The 23,096-nt window shown below is 47.2% G+C and overlaps 8 protein-coding genes across 8 annotated transcripts; 6 read left to right on the top strand and 2 right to left on the bottom strand.

The window, feature by feature from the left end:
• Positions 1-13: 13 nt before the first annotated feature.
• On the top strand, positions 14-825 carry F4822DRAFT_441601 (uncharacterized protein; the record flags this gene model as incomplete). The annotated part of the gene is made up of 1 exon (XM_051462883.1): positions 14-825. One exon carries the CDS (start codon positions 14-16, stop codon positions 644-646), a length of 633 nt encoding a protein of 210 aa, XP_051318559.1. The 3' UTR covers positions 647-825.
• A 157-nt stretch (positions 826-982) lies between these two features.
• Positions 983-2,723, bottom strand: F4822DRAFT_425992 (MFS general substrate transporter; the record flags this gene model as incomplete). Its single annotated transcript, XM_051460458.1, has 5 exons — positions 983-1,501; positions 1,560-1,681; positions 1,738-1,825; positions 1,880-1,978; positions 2,037-2,723. 5 exons carry the CDS (start codon positions 2,721-2,723, stop codon positions 983-985), a joined length of 1,515 nt encoding a protein of 504 aa, XP_051318558.1.
• A 2,556-nt stretch (positions 2,724-5,279) lies between these two features.
• On the top strand, positions 5,280-6,553 carry F4822DRAFT_441595 (uncharacterized protein; the record flags this gene model as incomplete). Its single annotated transcript, XM_051462882.1, has 2 exons — positions 5,280-5,300; positions 5,400-6,553. 2 exons carry the CDS (start codon positions 5,280-5,282, stop codon positions 6,441-6,443), a joined length of 1,065 nt encoding a protein of 354 aa, XP_051318557.1. The 3' UTR covers positions 6,444-6,553.
• A 3,949-nt stretch (positions 6,554-10,502) lies between these two features.
• On the top strand, positions 10,503-12,877 carry F4822DRAFT_140835 (putative TOS1-like glycosyl hydrolase-domain-containing protein). The gene is made up of 4 exons (XM_051452846.1): positions 10,503-11,251; positions 11,311-11,768; positions 11,823-11,992; positions 12,056-12,877. Exons 1-4 carry the CDS (start codon positions 11,021-11,023, stop codon positions 12,529-12,531), a joined length of 1,335 nt encoding a protein of 444 aa, XP_051318556.1. The 5' UTR covers positions 10,503-11,020; the 3' UTR covers positions 12,532-12,877.
• Positions 12,878-14,527: 1,650 nt separating this feature from the next.
• On the top strand, positions 14,528-16,692 carry F4822DRAFT_140823 (aquaporin-like protein). Its single transcript, XM_051452845.1, has 4 exons — positions 14,528-15,645; positions 15,715-16,180; positions 16,242-16,252; positions 16,350-16,692. Exons 1-4 carry the CDS (start codon positions 14,839-14,841, stop codon positions 16,656-16,658), a joined length of 1,593 nt encoding a protein of 530 aa, XP_051318555.1. The 5' UTR covers positions 14,528-14,838; the 3' UTR covers positions 16,659-16,692.
• Positions 16,693-17,017: 325 nt separating this feature from the next.
• Positions 17,018-18,995, top strand: F4822DRAFT_140638 (uncharacterized protein). Its single transcript, XM_051452843.1, has 3 exons — positions 17,018-17,287; positions 17,359-17,835; positions 17,896-18,995. The coding sequence occupies exons 1-3, from the start codon at positions 17,236-17,238 to the stop codon at positions 18,618-18,620; spliced, it is 1,254 nt and encodes a 417-aa protein (XP_051318554.1). The 5' UTR covers positions 17,018-17,235; the 3' UTR covers positions 18,621-18,995.
• On the top strand, positions 18,852-19,600 carry F4822DRAFT_425987 (uncharacterized protein; the record flags this gene model as incomplete). The annotated part of the gene is made up of 2 exons (XM_051460457.1): positions 18,852-19,035; positions 19,170-19,600. The coding sequence occupies 2 exons, from the start codon at positions 18,852-18,854 to the stop codon at positions 19,598-19,600; spliced, it is 615 nt and encodes a 204-aa protein (XP_051318553.1).
• Positions 19,601-20,284: 684 nt separating this feature from the next.
• F4822DRAFT_140811 (purine-cytosine permease) lies at positions 20,285-22,940 on the bottom strand. The gene is made up of 3 exons (XM_051452844.1): positions 22,390-22,940; positions 22,111-22,327; positions 20,285-22,050 (listed from the first exon to the last, which is right to left on the bottom strand). The coding sequence occupies exons 1-3, from the start codon at positions 22,633-22,635 to the stop codon at positions 20,963-20,965; spliced, it is 1,551 nt and encodes a 516-aa protein (XP_051318552.1). The 5' UTR covers positions 22,636-22,940; the 3' UTR covers positions 20,285-20,962.
• Positions 22,941-23,096: the final 156 nt, after the last annotated feature.

Genomic DNA, 23,096 nt, shown 5'->3' with positions numbered 1-23,096 from the left:
GAAATCAGACACAATGGAACCAGAATCCTCGCAATCTCAACAGCCAGTCACCGTAGTGGATACCCACTATCTCCATGATGTCTTCGAGCACTTTGACGAAAGAGGCCGAATCATCGACGATAAAGTAAGGTTCAGTATTCTTTGCCGACTCTGTGGTGAGAGGAACCTTGCCATCACAAACAGCAAATTCGATAAAAAGTCACCCAAGACACACGAGCCTTGGGGCGTTCTCCCCAACTGTGGCCATGGCTTTGGATTGGAATGCCTCTATGCATTGATTAACACCGGAGTGGAGGTTAAAAAATTACCTGGATGTCCAACATGCCATACTCCGATTTTCGCATTCGGGAGAATGAACCTTTTCGAAAGCGTGAATACCAAAATGGCAGTACCGCTTACCGACGAGAACGAGTTTCATCAAATCAATCGAGCCAGGAAAGCCATATGTTCCCGGACCACCCCACTGGACAAGATGATAGAGATCCTGAAGAAAGGTGATAGCGAGCGCGTCGACTTTAACAGGAAACACATGATTGATGTTCTTAGGTTTGTTCGGCAGCTCCACAGGAAGGGAAAACCCGGGCCGGATCCAGCGAAAATGGGATACCTGCTGCAATTTCTTGACTACGAAGAACTATACGAATAACTTGATGGAATTTAGTTTCGTCTAGGAAGAAATCGCAAGAGGGGTAGGAAAACTCGATACGCCTTGAGGTACTCGTTCCTCAGATCTGCTGCTTTGCTCAGATGACCAGGGAGGTCCGCATAGTTCATTTGCCATGGACAGTAATCATAGACAAGTAATATCAGCACACCTCTCTAAAAAGAGCGGGTTAAGTTCGTATGTACCTAAATATTCATGGATTATAAACCCCGTGTATGTTCTACTTCGTGGGGGATAATGATATTGGTGATCTTTCTCAGGGAAATGGTTCAAACTGTGCGGATTCATTTATGTTGGGGATAAAACATATCCCTACATCTATGCCGAACTCACAATAACACCATCTTCATCCCCTATTCCAGGGGCATTCTCTGCTCGGCTTTTTCCCCTTTTCTGGTCCCGTTTGTACATAAAAGCCACCGTGGCCGTGATGATCGCCTGTGCTCCAAATGCAGCCGTCGAAAATATAAACCCCCTCCTAAATCTCGGCGCGTCTACCTGTGGGAATGTGAGTAATGGTACCCAGGCGTTGAAAGCGTAGCCCATTGAATTCATAATGCCGATGACGATGCTTCGCTCCTCGGCGTCCGCGCCACATATTTCGTTTGCCCAACTCATGCTGAGTGGTCCGTACGGCACGGCGGCATATTGAAGCAGGAATGCGAACCATTTCAACCCGTCGGGGATGTTCCAGATGGCTAAGACTAGTGCTGCGAAGCCACCAAGGAAAGTGGAGATGGACATGATGCTAGCCCGACGACGTATCGCATCTGAGATAATAGCGAAGGAAACTGTGAGAACGAGCTGGAGTGCTTTTGAAGCCGTAGGTATAATATTCTGTTCTAATGGTAAGTCTAGTTTATCTTAAGAGGTAGCTGGGGATGATGGTGCTCACTATTCGTTCTACGGACTCACCCTTCGCCTTCAGCCAGAGGGCAAATGGGTTAATGCTTCCTGAGGGTCCGATACTGATAAAAATTACGTATAAAATGGTTAAGAGATAAACATGCCATCGTCCTATCTCGGTTATTAGTGCGTCAACCCTGATCCAATCCGAGGAGGGAATAACTAACCGAATATGCGTTTGAACGCGGAGCGCCCAAGTTTTGTGCGAGGGGCACGTCCGATCTGGTCCATACGCTTCTTAGCTAGACCACGATCCTACAATTCTTGTTAGATGCTTCGAAATATGAGATGTTTTCACATTAAACTTACACTCTCGTTCAAGTAGAAGGCTCGTGTGTTTTCAGGGAGATCCGGCAATATAAAGAATCCAGCGAGACAAATCGGGAGACTTATAATCCCATCCACAATCTGCGCGCACCTATTAGCAAAAGCAACTAAAGAGTTTGAGATGTATTCTTGAACATACAAAAAGCCACCGCCAACCGGCTAAACCATTAACTCCATTCAAACCCTTATACACACCAGCTTGAAGATAACCCGAGAACATACCAGCCGCCGCCGAGGAAGCGTGGAAGATGCAAGCTCGTTTTCCTAACTCGGAAGGTTTATACCAAGACCCGAGGATAGTATGCGCGGCAGGGTAGAAAATGGACTCGGCCAAACCAACGAAGAATCGAATAGTGATAACGTGATTCGACGTCTTAGCAGCAGTGAGGCAGAACGTCAAGAGCGTCCATAATAACTCACACGACGGAACCCATATCGATGGCCTGACCTTCGTCATAATGATTTGCGAAGGAATCTGGCCGATCACGTAACCCACCGTCCACGCGGTGTCCACGAGGTTGAGTTCATTCCCATTCATCTTCAAATCTTCCTTCATACCGCTCACAAACGCGTTGGAAATATTGGTCTGATCCAGGTTTTTGATGAAATATCCAAATGAGAGCATGGTAACTAGGAAGATGTCGAGTTTGTGGAGAAAGGCGCGCTCTTCATGTGTCCGGCCTGGGTCGTAGTCCCAAATGTATGACCACCATGGTACCTTGGCCTTTTCTGATGGTTCTAATTCACGTCTAGAGGACTCTGGCAGATCGAGCGAAGATTCATTTACTACTACATCTTTCGACGTAGTAGGGTGTCGCTCAGACATGGTGATGAGTGAGTAGTTACCCCTTGAGTGTGATGGGTTGGGTGGTACCAATTGGTTGTAGATTTGTGTTACGCGCCGGTAACAGAGGGGAATGATGTGTTTATACAAGGCGGCAAACATCAATCGAAACCATAATGGTAAGTACGTCCGGGTATCCCTTGAACTCCTGATGTTATAGATCGGATATATGCCCTCGTTTTTTATTATCACGATACGTAATCTCCGGATTGATAACAATTGAATAGCTTAGGTTCGCCATGACGGGGTCGGCTGTCGTGATACCAGAGGGAGAGATTCCCGGTATTCTAGGGGTTTGATTGGTGCCAGACATGCTCATATTCCTTAGTTTCATGCCCAGATCGATGTCATGATTCACATATCCGATGGCGTAATCGGAGATCACGAGTCTGGGGAAAAAGTCGCGTGGGGGGTTACCAACAATGTACTTGTATTGGTATGATTAAAATAAAACCCATTTCTTCACAAATTTACATCTACTATTTTGTAAGCTTCGAACCACTAGGAACTCGGAGCAGCAAAGGGAATAGAATGACAGACCAACCACGTCGAGAAGTCTCGCTGAACAGCGAACCACCAACCCATTTCATGTCGCTCCCTAGTCGTCTAAGACTAATTGTCGAGAGAACCCTGAATTTTGAATATTCCGAGCCAGTCTTGGTAAGTACACGAGTCCTTACTACCTAGGTATACATGATGGTTGAGAATAGGTGCAATCCAGGACCACGTAATTGCTCTAAGTACATCTTCGTTTCGTACGAATTCAGTTTTCGAATTGAGAAACGATTTTTCCTTTTCGTCTACTAAAGGATGAAGAATAAACTGATCTACAAGCTTCTGCTAGCTATTATTAGTCCGAGTCAAGATGGGAAGTGTAGAATGTCTTAGAGAGTGAGAAGGGAGGGAGGGGGCGCAAATGCTATCGGACAATGCCTGAGGCATTAATATAATAAAAAAGCAAAATAGTTGCAACTCCGACCCTAACCCTGCCGCCTTGATTTTAATCCTAATTCCTCTAAACCTGCTGGGTAAGATTGTTAGAGCAAACAACCTCAGGTAGGAGTGTTTGAGTCTTGGCATCAGTATCTTGCTTTTGACAGATCATTGTGAAAAGAAAGTTACGAGCTATTAAAATCTTGATTAGTTACCGATTGAGTGGTATACCTTAATAATATTGGGGGTGTCGCAATTTCCAGCCAGCCCCTCCGTTTAAGCCAGCCTCGATTGAATTCCGACTGAGCTGAGGGTCTGGATATCTACCTCAGGCTCAACACTAGCAACCATCTTCACACAAGAACCCGTTGAAGATTCTCAGCGCAGAGTAAGACATTATAACGGAATATACCGAACGTGCTGGTGAAATATACAGTGGAGCGAAGTTGCAATGGCATAAAAAAATGAGATCTCGGCGTTCGTGACTTGCCTGCTTGTCTACTAGCATTATCGACCAGGGTTTACACCGTAAAATTGACCACTGTGAGCACCGCCCACGTGCTTCCAAGCAACAAATTAAAACAACACAAGAAACTGAGTGAGAATTTCATTGCAGTGTCTTTCTTCAGAACGAATTCTCTCGTGGAAATACATCCATAGGACTCAATTTATATTCTTGAATATTTGAGGTTTGTTAAATAGGTTATCCTAACTAGCGAACAAGATAAAGGCGATGGTGGAATCTTGATGTCAATTGGAAAAGTTTGAAGTTCTGAGTTGTCGTATTACAGGCTTGGTCGAGTCACATCACAACCAGGCCAGGAGGTAACCAACCTCTATTCATTGGCAAGGTGCTTGACCCGATCCCGGTTAGGTACTAAACATCTTGAGCAAAGATGATTTATACCCTTACTAACACTTATAAGGCTGATAGAGGGATAGCATTGTTAGTGCTATCCTGTCAGTGACCTCGGCTTTTGTTTGAATGAATACAATAGCCTATTACTTAAGGACTACAAAAACTAGGGGCCATAAGTGGTCTGCCGGCCCTTTAGTGAAGCTCTTATAGCACCTTATACCTGATTAGGAGGCTATGATTGGTAAGTTCGCGATATTTATAAAATCAGCCAGCCCTATCTGCCTATGCGTGTGAAAGAGTATGGGGTGATGAATAATCTGCAATGACCCTATGCCCAAACACGGCCGTCATGCCTCCAATGTTACCGAATGCTACGTTGTAAGCATTCCTTCCAAAACACAAGTCCCGATGCTGGTACTCGATTGGCGGACACTATGCGATCAAGGAGGCGAGAATCCCAGAAGAGTTAAATGGTCCTTCCAACTAGCAGGTGTCCTGGAACCAACGAATGTTGGGCTGGACCGATCGCCTACCGAACGATCGTCATTTTGCTTTTGCTGACACCCACATGTCAGTGCAGTATTGAAACATGCGAGGATTTACCCCCGCGTCATATAAGTACTGAGCTTGGTGTCAGCCAGATCAAATTGTATGGCGTAAGCGACGTGGATCTCGCTTCATCACTCCTCAATGAATCGCCCAGCATGCAATAGCTCTGCATTTGCATCGTTCGCAACATACTTCTTATGGCGAAACCACCAGCAGAGGTAAGTAAACCCCACATTGATGCTACCCACGATGTTTCGCTATCGCATTGCCGGAACCAGAGTGTCGGAACATACAGGTCACTAACAATGTCGCGATAGTTAACGGGCCCCTCGGAGGTCCCTGACATCCTGACGGGAATCATCATACCAATAGTCTTCGCGAGCTTAGTGGTTATTGGTCGCCTTTATTCGAGGTTAATACTAAAGAACCAATGGTGGGATGATGCGTTCATTTTGGTCGCATGGCTATTCGCCATTGCGGTTGTCACCATCGTCGGTGTCGAAACGATTTACGGACTCGGGCATAAGTTCAGCAATATCCCTCTCCATCTACGACCCGTTGGCATCCGATTATCTTATGCGACGATAAGCTGTTACCAAATAAGCTTGGTCTTGACAAAAATCAGCATTCTATTCTTCTACCTGCGAATCTTGAAGTTGCCATATCAACGTATTCTCATTTTCATCACCTTCGGCTGCGTCATAGCGTACGGCATCGTCTTATTCCTTCTCACATTCTTCCTATGCAACCCCGTGGAGAATCAATACGAGTTCGATATTAGGGTAGGTCAATGCTTGAAATATTACCCAATCATGACGGCGTCAGCAGCCCTACATACAGCGACCGATTTATGGTTAATCGGACTGGTGCTCCCTCACATTCTCAAGATGCATCTTCCGATACGGCAAAAGATAGCTCTAGCATTCGTTTTGACATTGGGTATATTTGTGGCTTGCGCTTCTCTGACGCGCATGGCTGTAGCTTGGGAATTTCTTAACCCTAAGTACGCGCAGTGGGACTCGTTTTCGTTCGCGATCTGGACCACACTAGAGTCGAGCTTGGGATTAGTATGTGCCTCGGTGCCGATGCTCAAGCCACTAGTTAGGCAATTGATGGGCATGAAGCCATCTTCGAAGCCCGAAACCCTGAAGAATGTCCCTCGAACTAAAGGTCCGGGTAGGGAAGAGAATCAATTTGACCAGTTTGTTTCCGACGCCACAACGTTATTTACGAGGACGGGGGTTGATGACGGAATACATCTACAACCGATGAAATCGAATCCGGAGTCGAGGCCCCCAACAGCCGCAATAGCAGGTACAATACCGACGACTCCGGAAGAGAGACTTGCAAATACTGTATGATACCCCTTGGTTTCGGGGAAGGCAACCGGATGTCATGGTTAATGAAGCAAAAAGTAACGAATTATGATTGACGAGATGTTGGCCATTCTATCACAGCTCAATAATAATAACTTAATTGTCGTTATTACGGCTTACATCGTAGAGCCTCACGAATGTGACCCAGAGCGTAGCATCTTAGGGTACGCGGGATGACCCGCATACTTTGTGCAACATCATGTCCTAGACTATGCCTTGGTTGGGCATATTAATCGGTGACTTGCAGATGCATGGTACTCCAATCGGTGACATCGAATCTCGATCATGATGCGCCTCCTGCGTATGTATCCCGAAAAATGATGCGCCACGAGGTTTATCTAGCTCAGCGGAGTATACGAACGCTTTCTTAGCCTTTCCAAAACAACACTTCTCGAGTCAAATAATACAAGGTGAATTTGCACGTCGAGGAGACTGTGGTCAGGCTCGGTCGTCCCTAGATGTATTTATTAGTACTAGGTCCATACACACCCCTACCTGATACTCCGGACGAAGATGGTGTAGGTAGACTGTACTATTGTCTCAGTACGATGATACAGATCACAGCAGAGAAGTGGCGGAAACCCCCATGCACCTCCCGGAAGATATCGGTGGCAACAGTAGCCGTCGGGCTTTTCAGCCCGCCAATTCACGCTCTAGCAAGCCTGTCTTTGACTGTCATAGTAAGCTGGGTGAAGAATTTCCAGCGGATTATATTCAATATGCACATCCCCTCTCTTTACATGCAAAACCAAAAGCAGACACGCCCCCAAACATTTATACAGGGTCAACACGCCTATATCTTTCGTGTTACCGGCACGGTCGACTCAACTCTTCAAGCCAGCTCAACAACAACAAATATTCCTTCACCTAGAGCAGCCCACGAGTTGGGGTCACCGAATTTTGAGTACCCTAGATACCTTCTATTCCAGCCGTAGAGCAATTATAGAACCAATCCGGCCGCCTGCGAACTTCACAACGAAGGACAGTGGATACGTTAAGCTAGGGCTTGAAAATCCATCATAGCATCAGTAAGGCATCCGCCAAACTCAATGCCAACGACTCATGGGCTTAAATCGGTATGAGGGCGTTCTTAATCACCGCCAAAGCAAAGGATAGTGGAATCGGTATAATAGCCTAGTACACCTAGGCAACGGGTCGTCAGATACGGTACACAGATTGGAAGAGAAACAACACACTAAGCCTATAAGGTGATTTTGTGATAGTATTTCTATTCATGCCCAGTCGATGATCTTTCTCGCATGATCATATGATACCTAGGTACATTTCATCGAAGACGCAAGGCTAGATACTACGACACGTAGTGGTCCGCTTCGGGAGCCACTTCGAGCATGGTGTACTAAGCTAGTATTCAAAGTGGAGGAATACGTATCTGCCTACGTATGCCAGAGCTAGAGTCTGAGAGGTTGTTTTTGACGAGGGCCCTAACACGGTACATCTATTGATTTTAGGTAGCAAAAAATGGCATGGTCGTACGTGCAATGTTAGTTGGAGAGAATATTAATAAGCTCATGAGAACGAAAGCCGTGTCACCGTTCCGCTCCAACGAATATGGTGTATATGTAAGCTGGAACTAGGATGCTCAGTTGTTAATCTGCGAAACCTGTATGATATCCGTAAGGGAGATTCGACCTGAAGAAGGTAAGGGGAATGGGGTATCCCTAATGATATATAACCTCCAGGGCCAGGTGATGGGCTGCAGCTCTTCAGCTCTTATAGAGAGCTTAAGTTATATTGATCCGCAAGTTATGTCTTCTACCCTTAGAAGATGCATGTGACTATTAGTCACCAAATTCTAGGTATCGAAATCACCATCCCTGGCTTAATTTAGCGTAGAAAAATACATTGTTTTCTTCTAGAACGTCTGGAATGGAGCCTCCTTCCAATCTAGAGGTGTATTTTCACGACTTACTACATGTTGAAGGATCTATTTAGACATTCCTTTAGCTATCTGGGTGAGTATAGAATGAATATCATGACATCAAAGCTCGAGTCTGCTACCTAAACAATATTGATCTATCATATGGCTAATGTCTTGGACGTTCGGGTGCCTGCAGCGCATAATCGATAGGTCCCGAATTTCGAGAGAATATTAATCGTAGGGCAGGGTACAAACACCTGGGATCCTATCGGTAGTGGAATGCAGCCAACCCTATCGGAACTGCAGCTGGAAGTTCGCAATACATCCCCCTCCATTACACGGATATAAAATTACTTGATTTCGCCGTGAGGGGTATCCATTGGATAACACGATCCTATTGGAGCAGAGCGGCGCCTCGGCGTATGAGAGGATATAACTGACCCAAAACCCAACCACGTGCGTCACTCACAGTAAGTCTTCGGGAATGAATAACATCCCAATTCCAAGGTTCCTGAAAACTCTTAGCTTTGCTTTCCTGCATCATGCACATGCCTAACTAACAACATGATTGTATCCCCTCTCCCCTCTCCATACACACGTAAGCTAGAGGGGACGTGGATAGGTATTAGAAAGCGAACTGATGCAAGGAGTAGCGGTCTCGATGAAGTTTGCAGATTGCGTACAACAATTGGCGCCGTCGCCGTCGTTGTATGGCTGCGATAATCCTAGCAGGACCACGACAGCTGCAATAAGCAAGATGACGTGGCAGTGACTGCACTACTGGAATCCGGCAACGAGCTAATAATCGGAGAAGAAAAAAAAATTATTCCAACTCGGTATGTATTTTCTGTCTGACTATTTCATAGTCCATCTCACTCGATTAGGTGACCAAAGCCGAGCATTCGCAAGATAGTAGAAATCCGTCAGTATATTGTCCTCGTCTAATTCAGGGAGTATAAAGTCCTTAGCCTTGGACTCTCTAGTAGCATTCGGCGAGATTTGATATCTTGGTAGATTTGGGATCTAATGATGCTAACCTTGGACCTAGAGAATGGAATAGTCAGCTGTCACAACGACAAGGTCAATTTACCCATTTAGGGGTCTTGTCAGTTTGTTTGGGCTTAGCATGAATAGCAATTCGGAAATTTTCGAGGTTGGTTCCTGACCCAATGAAAATTAAAGTCCCTTGATGTTCGTTGGCTTAGAGACCCCTTTTTGGATCCTCCTTTTTTACTATTTTATTTTTTTCTTCTTTCCTTTCTGTCGCCCACTAAACAAGCTTAGCAACATGTGAATAATACAAAGATTCTATATTAAGATAGGATGCGATCTTACCTTGATTTAGGTCTGATCTTTTTCTTTTGTGTCTCCACGGTAGTTCTAATTCACTTCCGGATCTTCAACGGCTTCTACACATTTTTGTGTCAGCGTAACAATGGCAATTGTGTTGATTTGATCTGGCCGATCCAGACGCATCCACAAAAAAGCTTGGTATGGACGAATTGAGTAGAGAACCTGGGGCTTGACAGGGACATGGCCTACCAAGTTCGGATGAGGATATGAGCACTGATCACATTATTTACCCGTAAGTGGACAATGGCGAAGTTAGGTAGTATTGTTGCGACGATTGGGGCCTTGTCATCTTCATATCGTCCCGGATGGAATGAAGGGGGCATTAATTGGCATAAATGTACAAGTAACAGAGAATGGTAGAAATTGGTGGGAGAGGAAAACAGGAACAGGAAATAATGAAATCAGATGAACCCCTCCAGTATCCAGTAGCCTAGGTAGGTACAAGTGGTGTAGTATACAAAATGGGTATGTGGTGTGTTCCTATTGATCGTTCCTGCTGTTCCTAGTCGTAATTGCTGGCTTAGCCGCAGATCCCCCTGATCTTAGTCCGTTATAGGATTAGAGGGAATAGGTGGGGTGTACATCTGCCACGCCGCTAAATTGGCTGCATCTTCGAAGTCACTAATTCATGCAGACGCAGGTACGAGTTCTAGGTTCCTACCTAACCCCTTGTCCGCTAACGCCCATTGGTCACTCAATTCTCATCCACCTACTGTGTACGTACTTGCTCTTACTACTTGCAGGTAGTAAAGTTATTCACAATAGCAAGCACCCTTGTTTTTTTTCCTCTGTGGCGTCTGTCTTGAAACCAACTTTCTTGTTCGCACTCCCTCCAAGTCGCCAAGGTTCAATGTTCCCTGACGCCGTTCTTTAATCTCAATTAACCCACCCCCTTTCCCATTTCTCTCATTAAGTTAGTGACCTGGCCTCCCTTTTCCCCCTCTCACATCTTCATTGTCGTCGCCTTTCTTTGCCCGGAAGCAATTCTGCTAAGTCACTCATTGTAAACCGGTGAACTTTTTCACCAAGTCGCTCCTTAACAAACATTCAATTCAGATCAGGCGTTGAGCACCCTCCATTGTTTGCGCCGCTCGATTCTGTTTCTGTGTGTTTGCTTGCCACGTTCGTTAGATAGCTATTGTTACTTCCTGGTCCGATTCTCGACAAGAAAGCCTGCATTCCAGCAAACAATTCAACGACCTAAGACAATTTAATCTGGTCAAGAAGACGCGAGACAGATAGCCAAAATCCATTATCCTTGAGATAACCTCACACTCGGGATTACCAGCAAACATAATTATCAAGGTCTCCCTGTCGCGACATCGAAATCATGAAGTATTCGTCCGCGATTATTCTGGCCGCCGTCACGGTGGCCAATGCCGACTGCAGTGCCTTTGAGGAGTTTGGAAACTTCTTCTGCAAGAACGCGGTTAAGCAAATCAAGTACAATGGCCTCGACCTCGCCGGCAAGTACCGTGCCGTCGCCTCGATGGATAACTCTGGTACCTGCACGTTCGAGGACAAGGACTACTCTGGTCCCATTGCCCCCTTTGACGAGGATGTGAGTATACATTTTCCTGTCGCGTAAATTGTCTCCGCCGCCACTAATCCCGATCACAGTTGACTCTCCACTTCCGAGGTCCTCTCAAGCTGGAGACCCTCGCCGTCTACACCCCGTCGTCCAGCAGCAGCAAGCGTGACGTCCCTAAGCCTCACTCCAAGCGCCACGGCCATCAGCACCTCCACAAGAAGTACCACGAGCACGAAGCTGAGAAGCGCGCTGACATGGTCTCGGCTTACATTGACGGAAAGCTTGTGTCCTGGGAGAACAACTATTTCGGTCCTAGCACCACTCCTGCTCCCGCAGCTACAGCCGCCGTCGCTTCTGCCTACAACGCGGTTACCAGTGCTGCTGAGTCCATCAAGAGCAAGGTCTCGTCTGCCGTCAGTAGCAGCTCCTCCGTCCCCGCCGGCGATTACGAGCGTGTCGCGTACTACAACGCCAAGGACCAGACCGCCGATGGTCTCGTTTTCCTCGCCAACTTAGGTGACCCGTCGCTTTCTGGTACCTGGGACACGTAAGTACAAAATTAATATGATTATATTAAATCCGGATACTGATCCACTTGTAGTGTTTGGGGTTCCAGTTTGGCTTACTCTAACGAGGACGGCACCAAGGCTGCTGCCTCCCCCACTGTCCTAAAGGATGCTACCATTTCTGATGACGTCGAGATCATTGTCGCTTCCGACAAGGAGTGCAAGGATGACTGCGGAACTGTCCGTCCTGGTGCTGTCGCTTACAGTAAGCTTTCCTAACTTTGATATAGTGCTGTCTTGACGATTTTATACTAACGTACATGCACAGAGGGTTTTGAGGGTGCTAACAAGGTCTTCCTCCTGAAGTTCTCTATGCCCCTAAGTGGTGACAGAAGCTTCAACGGTGACATGCCTGCTGTTTGGGCTCTTAACGGCAAGATCCCCCGAACTGGTCAATACAGCAAGTGCAGCTGTTGGTCTGGTGACAACGCGAGCCCTCAGCAGGGTGGCTGTGGTGAGGCCGATATCTTCGAGGTCCTTCGCTCAGGTGACACCAAGGCTAAGTCGACCTTCCACTTCGCCGCCGGTATTGGTGACTCTCACTACTTCGACCGTCCCACCGACGTCAACAGCCCCGTCACCGTTGCTGTTGTCTTCCAAGAGTCGACTTCTTCCACCACGATCAAGGTCCTCGATGACAGCTACGACATTGGCACTAGCCTCACCTCCGACCAGATCGAGGATATTGTCAAGGATGAAACCGACCTTGACCTCTTCAGCTTGATGTCTTTCGCTTTGTCGTAAAGAGATTACTAGCTACGAGGGACGCGGGGTCATGGGGGGTTACGTTACGGTGGAAGGAAGGTTAGGGTGAAGTTCTTGGTGCGGTGATAACGAGCATCAGTATTCTGGACTTGCGTTGTGATTTCTCCACGATGGATATAGGAGCAGCTTTGTTTGCGAGGTCTTCCCCCTGCTCTACATTACTTTTTCCTGCATACTAAGTCGATTGATTTTTCTGCATATCACCGCTTCGTACATTGCGCTAGTGGACGCTCATCTCTTCGATTACACTTTTTTGCTTAAGCGTGAAAGTAATTGCTATTGTAAAAGATTTAATGTTTTATTGTAAATCAATGGATATATACCCTTGTAGACGCCTTGCTAGGCCTATCGACGAAGATCTAAGCAGAAGTTAGTAGATGTGAGTGAGGTTCGTCGTGACACTTTGAGGCTCCAAGGTTTCGGGAGCATCCCGAGACAGTCGGTGCTCCGTACTACTGGGTCATTCAGCGACTCGAGTCCCGGCGCACTGGGAAGTGTATTGTAGTTTGTACTACATCAGGACTCGGACCCTCATGACGTAGGTGTTCTAGAATAATTTGGTAAAGTTGGGTTTTAGGTAATCATGGAATTCGTTTATTCTTTACCTGGGCATGCGCAGACGCTTGTGGGTGAGTTTCATCACCGCATATCTACAACTATTTGATGCGCCTCGCTTGGGTTTATACGGTTAATTTAGATGATACACCACGGAAATGTACGATATTTGGCGACATTTTGCATACACTTCAAAAAAATTGTCGAACTTTCGCCTATGATACCAAAACCCTCCCACCGTTGGTGTAACCGCCGCATCGGCAATATTCAATTTGACCCCAACGAGCTCGGAAGCGAAAAATTACCACTTGGAACTTTCTTGAAGACCATGAATAAGGAGCTTTCCTTGGACGCTTACTACCGGCAACGCCGGACAGATGTAAGGCTGCTTAGCAGAGGGGCGTTCGTAGGGCTAGGTTAGCTAACTTCGGGATATCCGAGTAGCGGATTGAACTAGAACCATATGCCGAGTTTCACTAGAAAGCGACCATATAAAAACCTGCTTCCTAGCCTCCCCAAGAAGTCTCGATCAAAATCGGATAGGACACATCTATATTCCGTTTGCAGGTGGAAAGGCTTCTAGACCTAACAAATCGGATATCTTAATATGCCGTGAATGAGGTTCTTAACTCGGTAGATGGAAAATCGACCGGAGAAGCTGGCGACGCGCGTACGATCTGGTGCGACTGAGTTCATTAGTAGCCCAGGAACAAAGTGAAGGTACTAGAAATCTCCAGTATAACCCCGCGGCGAGTTGCGTTCGTTAGCATCATGGCGTACAAATGGTGTACGGAAGTATTGGTGATGCTAAACTCGCGAAAGTAATTCGTGGATCCGATGAGGCTCCAATGGTGGCACGACGGTTTGGGCGCTTAGCTTTAGTTAGTTAGGCGAAGACCCCCCGACAGACTCCAACGACGTCACCGGGAGAAATAGCTAAGGGAATAGCGTTAGTCGCCTCAAATATTTTGAATTTTGCTGTTACGAGCTTTACCGGGAATACTATGTCATCGTGCTGATAATCTGAGTTTTTCCGTGTTTGTGTCTGTCGGTGCTTCCAGATATTGAACAGAAATGGAACATCGAATCTGAGCATCTGGTCCGGATTGGTGGTACGGGTTGGGAAGGACTGTGTTCCTATTGAAGGATACGATCGAAGATGGACCTGCAAGCTGCCGTGTTTTCTGCGGACCAGATCTCGAACTAGTGTTGCAACGGTGGGTAAAAATGGAAGCATCAACGCATCGCACAGGTAGGACAGGTACCTATCCGAGTTAAAGGTAACCTCGTAGCTAGTGATTCGCTCAGTTTTTGTTGCCGTCTGCGGAGTAAACGCTCCGCTTAAGAGCATAGAAGCACGTAGCCTCTTCGTACATCGCAAAATATTTGCAACAATCGAGAGTGACATCGTCGCTTCTGTTTAGAAATTGGGTCGGAAGACGTCACTAGATCATAGCTTAACTCCCGCTGCGGACATCGTACCTAAGCAGCTGAGCTCCATCCGAAACGCCTGGATGTCCTTATTAAATCTAAACCTCAGGAATGGCTTATTTAGACCGGCGAATGTCATTCGTATTCTAAGCCATACCCAATTCGAATTATATGAGTTGATCTTAATCGCCGTTGGGTGGAAGAAATACGCAACTCCTGGACCGCTACCTTGTAGGGTCCATAAATATTGCTCTTTGTTTGGAATAGAAAATAAACTTCCCTGTTATTATCACTAGAATAATGGCTGGTAGAAGGAGAACGGAACCTGCGGTTTCAATGAACCGCAGGCCTCGAAATGAGCTTCTCACTGCCGATGATGTTATGGAAAAGCCAGACACCGTTTCGGATGTCCTTCCGGATGTAGTCCAACCTGGGTCTAGTTTACAGAGGGCTACTCCCAATTCAAGAGAGTCTGGCCAGACCACCAGCTCAAGTTCGAGGTTCGCCGAGGCCGCGCGGCGAATCAAGGGGAAGCGAAAGAGAATCCCAATCGGTCGCATACCGGGAGAGAACCTAGGATGGGTTGAAGACGGCTATATTGAGCTAGATCCTTCACACAGCCGAAGAGGGAAGAAGCCGATTTGGAGTTTAGGCAGACCTTTGCCGCATTTAGTCCCCTCTTGGTATGACAAGCAAGCCGGGCCGTCTTTGGGCGCACTGCCGGAAGACCTTGCGGAGCGTGGGGCTAACCTACATAACCTGACTTTGCCGAGCGTCGAACAGCAGGAGAGCACGGCGGAAAGTGAGAACGCGAGAGCCAGGAGGACAGCGGCTGGAGTTGCTCACAGCGATAAACGGAACGACGTAGGGCAGCCTGTATTCGATTATCAACCAGGAGAGGACAATTCCACCCGCAGAGAGCGTACTAATGACACGCACGATACGACGAGGAGTAATAAAGATGATGGCCCCAACTATGCAATCGACAGTGAACCGCTTGGCCAGCCGGAGCATGATGATGAGTCAGACGGAGATCCAAGCAAAAACCCCAACTGGTGGGCCCGTATACGGGGGAAGCACCCGGAGCCGTTGGCTGAATTCCTTGCGGTATATATCCCTGTCCTACGTCCTATTTTGAACATCCTCTTAATGTGGCCTGGATTAACAGATATTTAGACAGGTATTGCCGTGTTCATGGGGTTGGGGGCAACGCTCTCAGTGAATCTTTCCGCCAACCAAGATGTCAAATATGGCACTTATGAAACTTCATGCTGGGCTTGGGGTTTCGCCTGGATGTTTGGTATTTATTTGGGCGGTGGAGTTTCGGGGGCACATATGAACCCGGCCATATCGATCAGCCTGTCGCTATTTCGTAAATTCCCATGGGGAACGTGTCTCGTTTACGTGCTCGTACAATTCGTTGCGAGCATAGCAGCCGCGGCTTTGGCTTATGGTATATATAGGGATAGTATTCGGTATGTCGATCCGACTATGACGAATACGGCGAAGACTTTCTTCTCAACCCCGAAGGAGTGGGTGTCGATGGGCACAGCCTTCTTCGCTCAAGTTGTTGGGAGTGCGATTATGATGATTGCTGTTTTCGCGTTGGGCGACGATCGCAACAATCCACCTGGTGCAGGAAGTGAGTAGCCCATTTCCCGTTGAATGTTAGATACAGCAATTGCTAACTTGCTGTCATTTAGTGCACGCTCTGGTAAGTGTTTCCTAGAAGGATTTCGTGACATTCACCTTACCAGTCCTTCCATTCTACCCTTACTCCTACACAATCAATTGCTAATAGAGGAATATAGGTGCTTGGCCTATTAGTCACCACTTTGAAGTTCACATTGGGTTATAACATAGGTTCGGCACTAAATCCGGCCTCTGATTTCGGACCTAGAGTCGTAGCCTGGGCCGTTGGCTATCGAACACCGGAAGTTTTCCAGACGGGATGGTGGTTTTACGGTCCTTGGCTTGCGACACTGGTCGGGTCCATCCTTGGATGCACATTGTATGATGGTCTCATCTTCGTAGGAACCGAGAGTCCGATTAACCATCAGGTCAAAGGCGGAATTAGGAAGCGCATGCGAAGGTTGTTTGATTTCACGTCGAAGAAGTGAGGGGATGCCTGATGTTGTTATTAGGATAATAATATCTATATTAGAATATGATCTTTTATCTGAAAATTCTTGGGGGTATATGTACGAAGCAAAATACCTGTAAATATCGAGAAATGTTCGGTAAGTCAGAGGCAATTACGTCACCATGCTGTCGTGATAAGGACTCAGTTTAGCGACGACCGCCAATAGGAATAGCGCTTTACCTTCCCTACCAATCTACCCGCTATTGGTTAGCCTGTGAATAGTGTACCGAGGTAGGTGCTGAGTAATTGGTACAGGTGGCTCGTGCGCCTAAACTGGAACCACTTTGGGCTTTACCGCAGCCGAAGGAAGGAATGGTTGGGGAAAGAACGGCGACCCATGAACAAAATACCGAGGGTCTTTGTTTAATGTACCTAACATTGAAGGTTTAACCTGCAACCTGCCATTTTCAACATCCTCGCCGATTTCTATCATTCCCTTTACCCAGGGTCATCGTAGCCGACGAACCTCTAGAGTCGCCATTTCCTTTTACCTCTTTCATTACCTTTCACAACATCTTAGGATATCATAGGATATTGCTATTATTTCGATTGAGATGGCGTCGCCACCCAAGCCATGGGAGCGTGCCGGCGCGACAGGTTCTAGTAGTAAGTTCCGGCGTTTCAATTTCACATGTCAATAGCCTCATCTTTTTCTCCATACTAATTTTTATCTCTAGCAAGCATTGCTACGCCAACAGCAGCGGCAACTACATCGCCGACCACGAACGCAATTACGGCACCCTCATCCGTGACTACTGGTACTACTGCCACCTCTACCACGCCGACCGTCCCTCCTCGTCCCGACTCCCTGAATTCCACGGTAGCTCAGAACGCGTCGGCGTATAGTCGAATGCCATATAACAATGCCTACAATCCATACTCATCCCCCTACTCCAGAATGGGGGGAGGTTATGGTGGTGGAATGTACGGCAACTATGGCGGCTACGGTGGTTATGGAAATATGTATGGAAACATGTATGGTGGCATGCCGGGGATGATGCCGAACGATCCGAACAACCCGAATAGCCTCACAAATAGGTTCAGCAATAGCACGCAAGCTACTTTCCAGCTCCTTGAAGGAATTGTTGGTGCCTTTGGTGGTTTTGCCCAGATGCTCGAAAGCACTTACATGGCGACTCACTCGAGCTTCTTTGGTAAGTCAAGTTGATATAAAACACATGCATCATTGTTGGGTGTTTCTAACCATGTGATAGCAATGGTGTCTGTGGCTGAACAGTTTGGCAACCTGCGAGATACCCTCGGATCGGTTCTTGGCATCTTCACCGTCATGCGATGGCTTCGTACTTTAATTGCCAAGATTACCGGAAGACCACCTCCAGTTGACGCGGTGGCACTCACGCCTGCATCTTTTGCTCGCTTCGAAGGTCGACAAGTACCATCTGGTGCCAATGGCGGTCAATCTAAACCGAGCAGAAAACCTCTTATTTTCTTTGTCCTAGCAGCTTTCGGCCTACCATATCTTATGAGCAAGGCAATCAAGGCTCTTGCCGCATCAGCTGAAGAGGAAGAGCGTAAACGACTCGAAGTCGCGGCGCAGAACGCGCCACTCGACCCTAGCAAGCTCGAATTTTGCCGTGTCCTATACGATTTCACCCCCGAAGCCGGCAATGCTACCCAGGGCGTTGATCTTGCTGTGAAGAAAGGCGACTTTATTGCAGTCCTCAGCAAGAGTGATCCCTTAGGTAACCCGAGTGAGTGGTGGCGTTGCCGTGCCAGAGATGGTCGTCTAGGTTATCTCCCTTCAACATTCCTAGAAGTTGCTAGAAAACCTGGTCAACCAGTTGCAGCCATCAAAGCCGCCCCGGCCGAGCCCCCCAAGCCAGCGCCTACCGTTCCCGAGTCCGAACCACCGGCCGTTACCAGCAAAGCAGGAGATATTTCTGCAGAGAGCTTCCAGAAGTCACAGTTTTACTCCTAGAAAGATAAAACCTCATTGGACGAATGGGCCGCGAAGGTAGCGGATCAGTCTAGAGGGGTGCGAGGGTTGCCTTTCACCTTTCGGCAAATGAATCCTCAGCAAGACAGACTTGAGTCATATCGGACACGATTTAGATCTGGTTTCGGAGATGAGCAATAGGAGGGTTAACTACAGGCCTTGAAAGACGCACTTGGCGAACAATTGTTTCTTACTCAACAAAAATTGTCCAACATGGCGCAAACTCTAGCTCGTCTCGAGAATCATCAATGGGTAATTGCTGGAATTTCCAAGGGACTCGTTCAGGAGGGAAGTATCGGAGTAGATACTGGGAGCTCGACGTCGAATTCTGAGGACCCAGCATCTGAGATCGAGGATCAAGTTGCCTCGCTCTCTATTGAAGTATCAACACCACCAAGTTCGCCATTCGCAATCAAGGATAAACAGTCATAATCTAGTTCCCTTTATGACTTGCGTCGCTAAAGGATACCACGCTTTCCTGTTGATCGTTATGATTCTATATTCGAGATGAGTGCTAGGATTCGTCCCCAGCAGCCTCGAGCGACGGAGAATGGCTATGGTGGTTGTCGGTACCAAAAGAAGAAACCACATCGGTACTTCATTCACTACGCCCCGGTGGTTTCATTAATGGTCATCCAATTAGTTATCCTGCCCCTCTTACCATATTTGAGGTTCCTAATGACCAACACCGGTGTATCTACATAAGCAGGCATCCCGGATGTCCTAATCTTTATGGTGATTACGTCAAAGATGCTTCTCAGTATGTGTCACCGGGTTGTCTCTACGGTAAACCTTCTAAAACGGCTTGGACGATGGTTTACGTTGAGGATCCTGACGAAGATTACTTTGACCATTTCAATCAGGATTATTTCGGAGTTATGTCGTCGTGGACCCAGACCTTGTATGCGCCACCTACGCACACGATTCCAATTGACAACGCGTGGATGGCTTTTTCGGTTTGATATTTGATTTGATGCACCGTCGGCGAGTATATTCGCATGTTGCTGTAGGTTATTGATTTGGCGTTTAAGGTTTCGTCAAAAATCCGGGGCGTTATTCGGTCTTGAGGAAGGGAGTGATGGGAAAGAGGAAACCCGTAATCACTCAATCATCGAGGTGGTGGTTGATCGACGCACATACAATGAGGAAGGCAGGCGCAGAAGCTGTTGTGTTGACGGTGCGGAGTATGGTGTTGGTACTACCCAGGCGTACTTGATTAAATGGCGGATTGTGAATACGATAGGCGATGATACGGGCAACCAATCATCATTTACGACAAGTAGGCATCAATTCGATGTTGCGCTACAAAACTTGACATGGATTCCGACATCTTGTCCTCCTGGGTGGAAAATAATAACCAACTGAGAAGCACAACCAAGTCTAGTGAACCGTTCCACTTTGACACGAGATACCGAAAGACTGTCAATTGGTTCGGCCACTAAATCCTACCCAGTACTCCGCTGTACACATCCCCATGTTCCACTGATTTCCTAGTTTTCACTTCAGCTTCTCACCTAGCTTTTTAGTGCAAATATTATCCTTCAATTTCTCCTAGAGGAATTGATGATATTTAGTTCATCCAACATGTGTTGGTTGGGCAAGTACATATCTTAGTTGGCCAGTACTAAGTCAAAAATTAGATACCCTTACTTAAAGAGATACACTTATGCTATTCTTTTTCCGCCTCGCATTACATTGCCTCGCAGTGATATTTATAAGTAGAATTGTGGAATAGGGGACACCACTGAGCCACCTTGCTGACATCAATTCTTGTATTTGATTGCTTCCCTAAAGTCAATGGCCACGTCGTTAAGTAGTACCACCAGCGCCGTATGTACTATACGAGTAACACTAACGACGCCCAGAGAACCCGTATTTATCCATTATAATCAGAGCAATGCACTGACTGAATAAAACAACACCCAAAACACTATAAATATAACATAAATAGAAGTCTATAAAAACACCCCACTCTGTTCATTTTCATCGTATTGAGAAAAAAATGGGTGGTATCGAACACATACCGTACCGTACATCGCGACCTCTCCTCTAAGATCTACGTAGGTCCTATCTCCCTCCTCTGATATTATGTGGCCATGCCACATCCCTATTGCTCCTCTTCTTCCGTCTCTTCGCCGTCTCTTGATATTGGTATACTCTTGATCTCCTAACTTACACCCCTCTACCCGCTAAGAGTAGGTCCAAGTACCAAAATCGTCAAGAAACAAAAACATGGCCTGCGAACGATCGCCCCTATACCGGGTTTTCGAACCCTAAAACCCCCGCTTTGGGTCTATACCATATGCATTTTTACTCGTTCAAGGTCATCTCCTCATCCATCCCTTCTCCACCGATCTCATGCCCACATAGCTCACAGCCGCAAACCCAAACGCAAGCTCGAACCCAATATCGGCACCGCAAAGTCCACCAATCGGGCCCGTGAACCAAGGCTGCGACATACCTAGTATCGCACCTAGAACACCCATGAAGAACGCCGCAATAGCCGCATATCCAGGTGGCAGGAGCTTCGCATCGGCGTAATCCTCAGGACTATATCGAGCGAGATCACCACGGCGGAAGACGAAGTGTTCGGTAAGCGACACGCCTTCATATATGGCAAGCCAGTAGCCGATGATAAGCATGAAGCTTTCGAGTGCATCTTCGAAGTGGTCGTAGCCGGGTATCGCGACGCCGATATAGACAGCAGTACCAACAAGCGTCCATGCGAAACGGGGCACGCGGCGGGTGCGTTCGGATAGGGCTTGTAGGGAGAGAGATACCGAGTAGGCATTCGGGCAGTTGTTACCAATAATCGATAGGCCTAGCAGTACGACGCAGAACTCGCCAAATCGACCCAGGGGCGGAACAAGGACTTGGGCTAGGAGGCCGCCAATGTGTGCCTCGTTGTACGCCGTATAATAGGCCTTGTTGGTAGCCATGGCTGTGGCAACTGCAGCGCCCAGGAGCTCGGTGAAACAGAGGGCGGTGAATAGACCGCCGAATGTCCAAAGGAAGACACTTCTTCGAGAGCGGTCTACGGGCTGATATACGGTGTAGTCGGCGGCGTATGATGTCCAGCCTGTAGCGAAACCAAAGACCGAAGCTGCGAAGGAAAGGACGGCACCGGCTTCAGTGGGTCCAGACTTCAGGGGCAGGAGGCTATTGAATTCCCCTTTATGGGCGAAGGTGCCAAGAACAATCATGAATATTATGAATATGGGGATCCATGACCATTTCTCGTAGGCGTGGACGATCTTGTAACCAAACGTCGTTATTCCTAGCGTTGCGAAGCCAATGACTAGAATACCGGCCCAACCGGGTACATCGCTGTTGACAGCATGGAAGAACTGTGCGCCAACAATCACATTGACAGCGGACCAACCAAGGCAAGCAAGGATATTGAATATGGCAACTGTAATTTACAGGAGTTAGAAAGGTGTCTTCCGGCCAGGGGGTGCTTGTGTAAACTTACTTAATTTCACACCATAGTAGCCGAAGAAGAATCTGGATAATATCATCTGGCGAAGGCCGAATCGGGGTCCAAAAGTCGAAAAGAGGCACACCGGCGCAATGCCTAGAAGGTTGATAAATATGATTGTTAGAGCGCTGTCGACGAAACCTAGGTTGTATACCGGCAGAGCTAGAGCACCGATAGCAAATGACGAAACCACCATATTCGCCGAAAACCACTACGCCACGTCAGCATATAATTTCAAGGGGGCATTTATAAGTATATAGTAGTTCATCATACCAGTGTTCCGACTTGTACCATACTTGAGTCCGTTCTTTCATCAGTAGGGACACGTTCGATACCTCGTTGTTCGACACCAAACTTGCCAGCGAAGCGCTGTAGTTTAGCATACATAGACTTTCCAGATGTGAGATCCTGCCCGCTAACGGCATTACCATCATTGCTGAATCCAAATCCATAATCAAAGGTTGTATGAATCTCCTTTCGCGAGCAATCAAGCTCGTTGCTAGAATTGGACGACGTCATCTTGACTTATCGCCTCTCAGGTTTCTTAGAGGTAAGCGAAGCAGGTAAGGCAAGCAAAGGATTTGTTTTTGCTATTTTCGTGAATCTGTTGATGAGGCAAGACAAACCGCAAACTTGTTGGGCTGAATTGAAGTTAGCGACGGATCAATTCCGCGCTCTAGATACCTAATAGCCACGTGGTAGTGACACGATCCGACGAGTTAAGGTTTTAGAGGTGCTGTAGGTTGACTTAAGTAGTTTAACTGTATCGTCGATTCCGTTGGAGGATTTCCTTTCAAGCTTTCGAATGGGCTCCTTAGGACAACTCCGCCATCCAGATAGCGGTCGGGAATGGTCAGAACTAAGCCAGCTAGGTAAGTCGGAAGACTCCGACCAGATCGACAAAAGGAATGGGAAGAAGAGTGTTCCCTAGATAGCAGGTTGCGTTGGCGTGTGTGGGTTGGAAGAATGGGGGGCGTATT

Source organism: Hypoxylon trugodes, assembly GCF_022578975.1.
Source record: "Hypoxylon trugodes strain CBS 135444 unplaced genomic scaffold F4822scaffold_2, whole genome shotgun sequence".
Taxonomy (NCBI): Eukaryota; Fungi; Ascomycota; class Sordariomycetes; order Xylariales; family Hypoxylaceae; genus Hypoxylon; species Hypoxylon trugodes.
The sequence above is the reverse complement of the archived record's forward strand: the minus strand, read 5'-3'. Positions and strand labels throughout refer to the sequence as shown.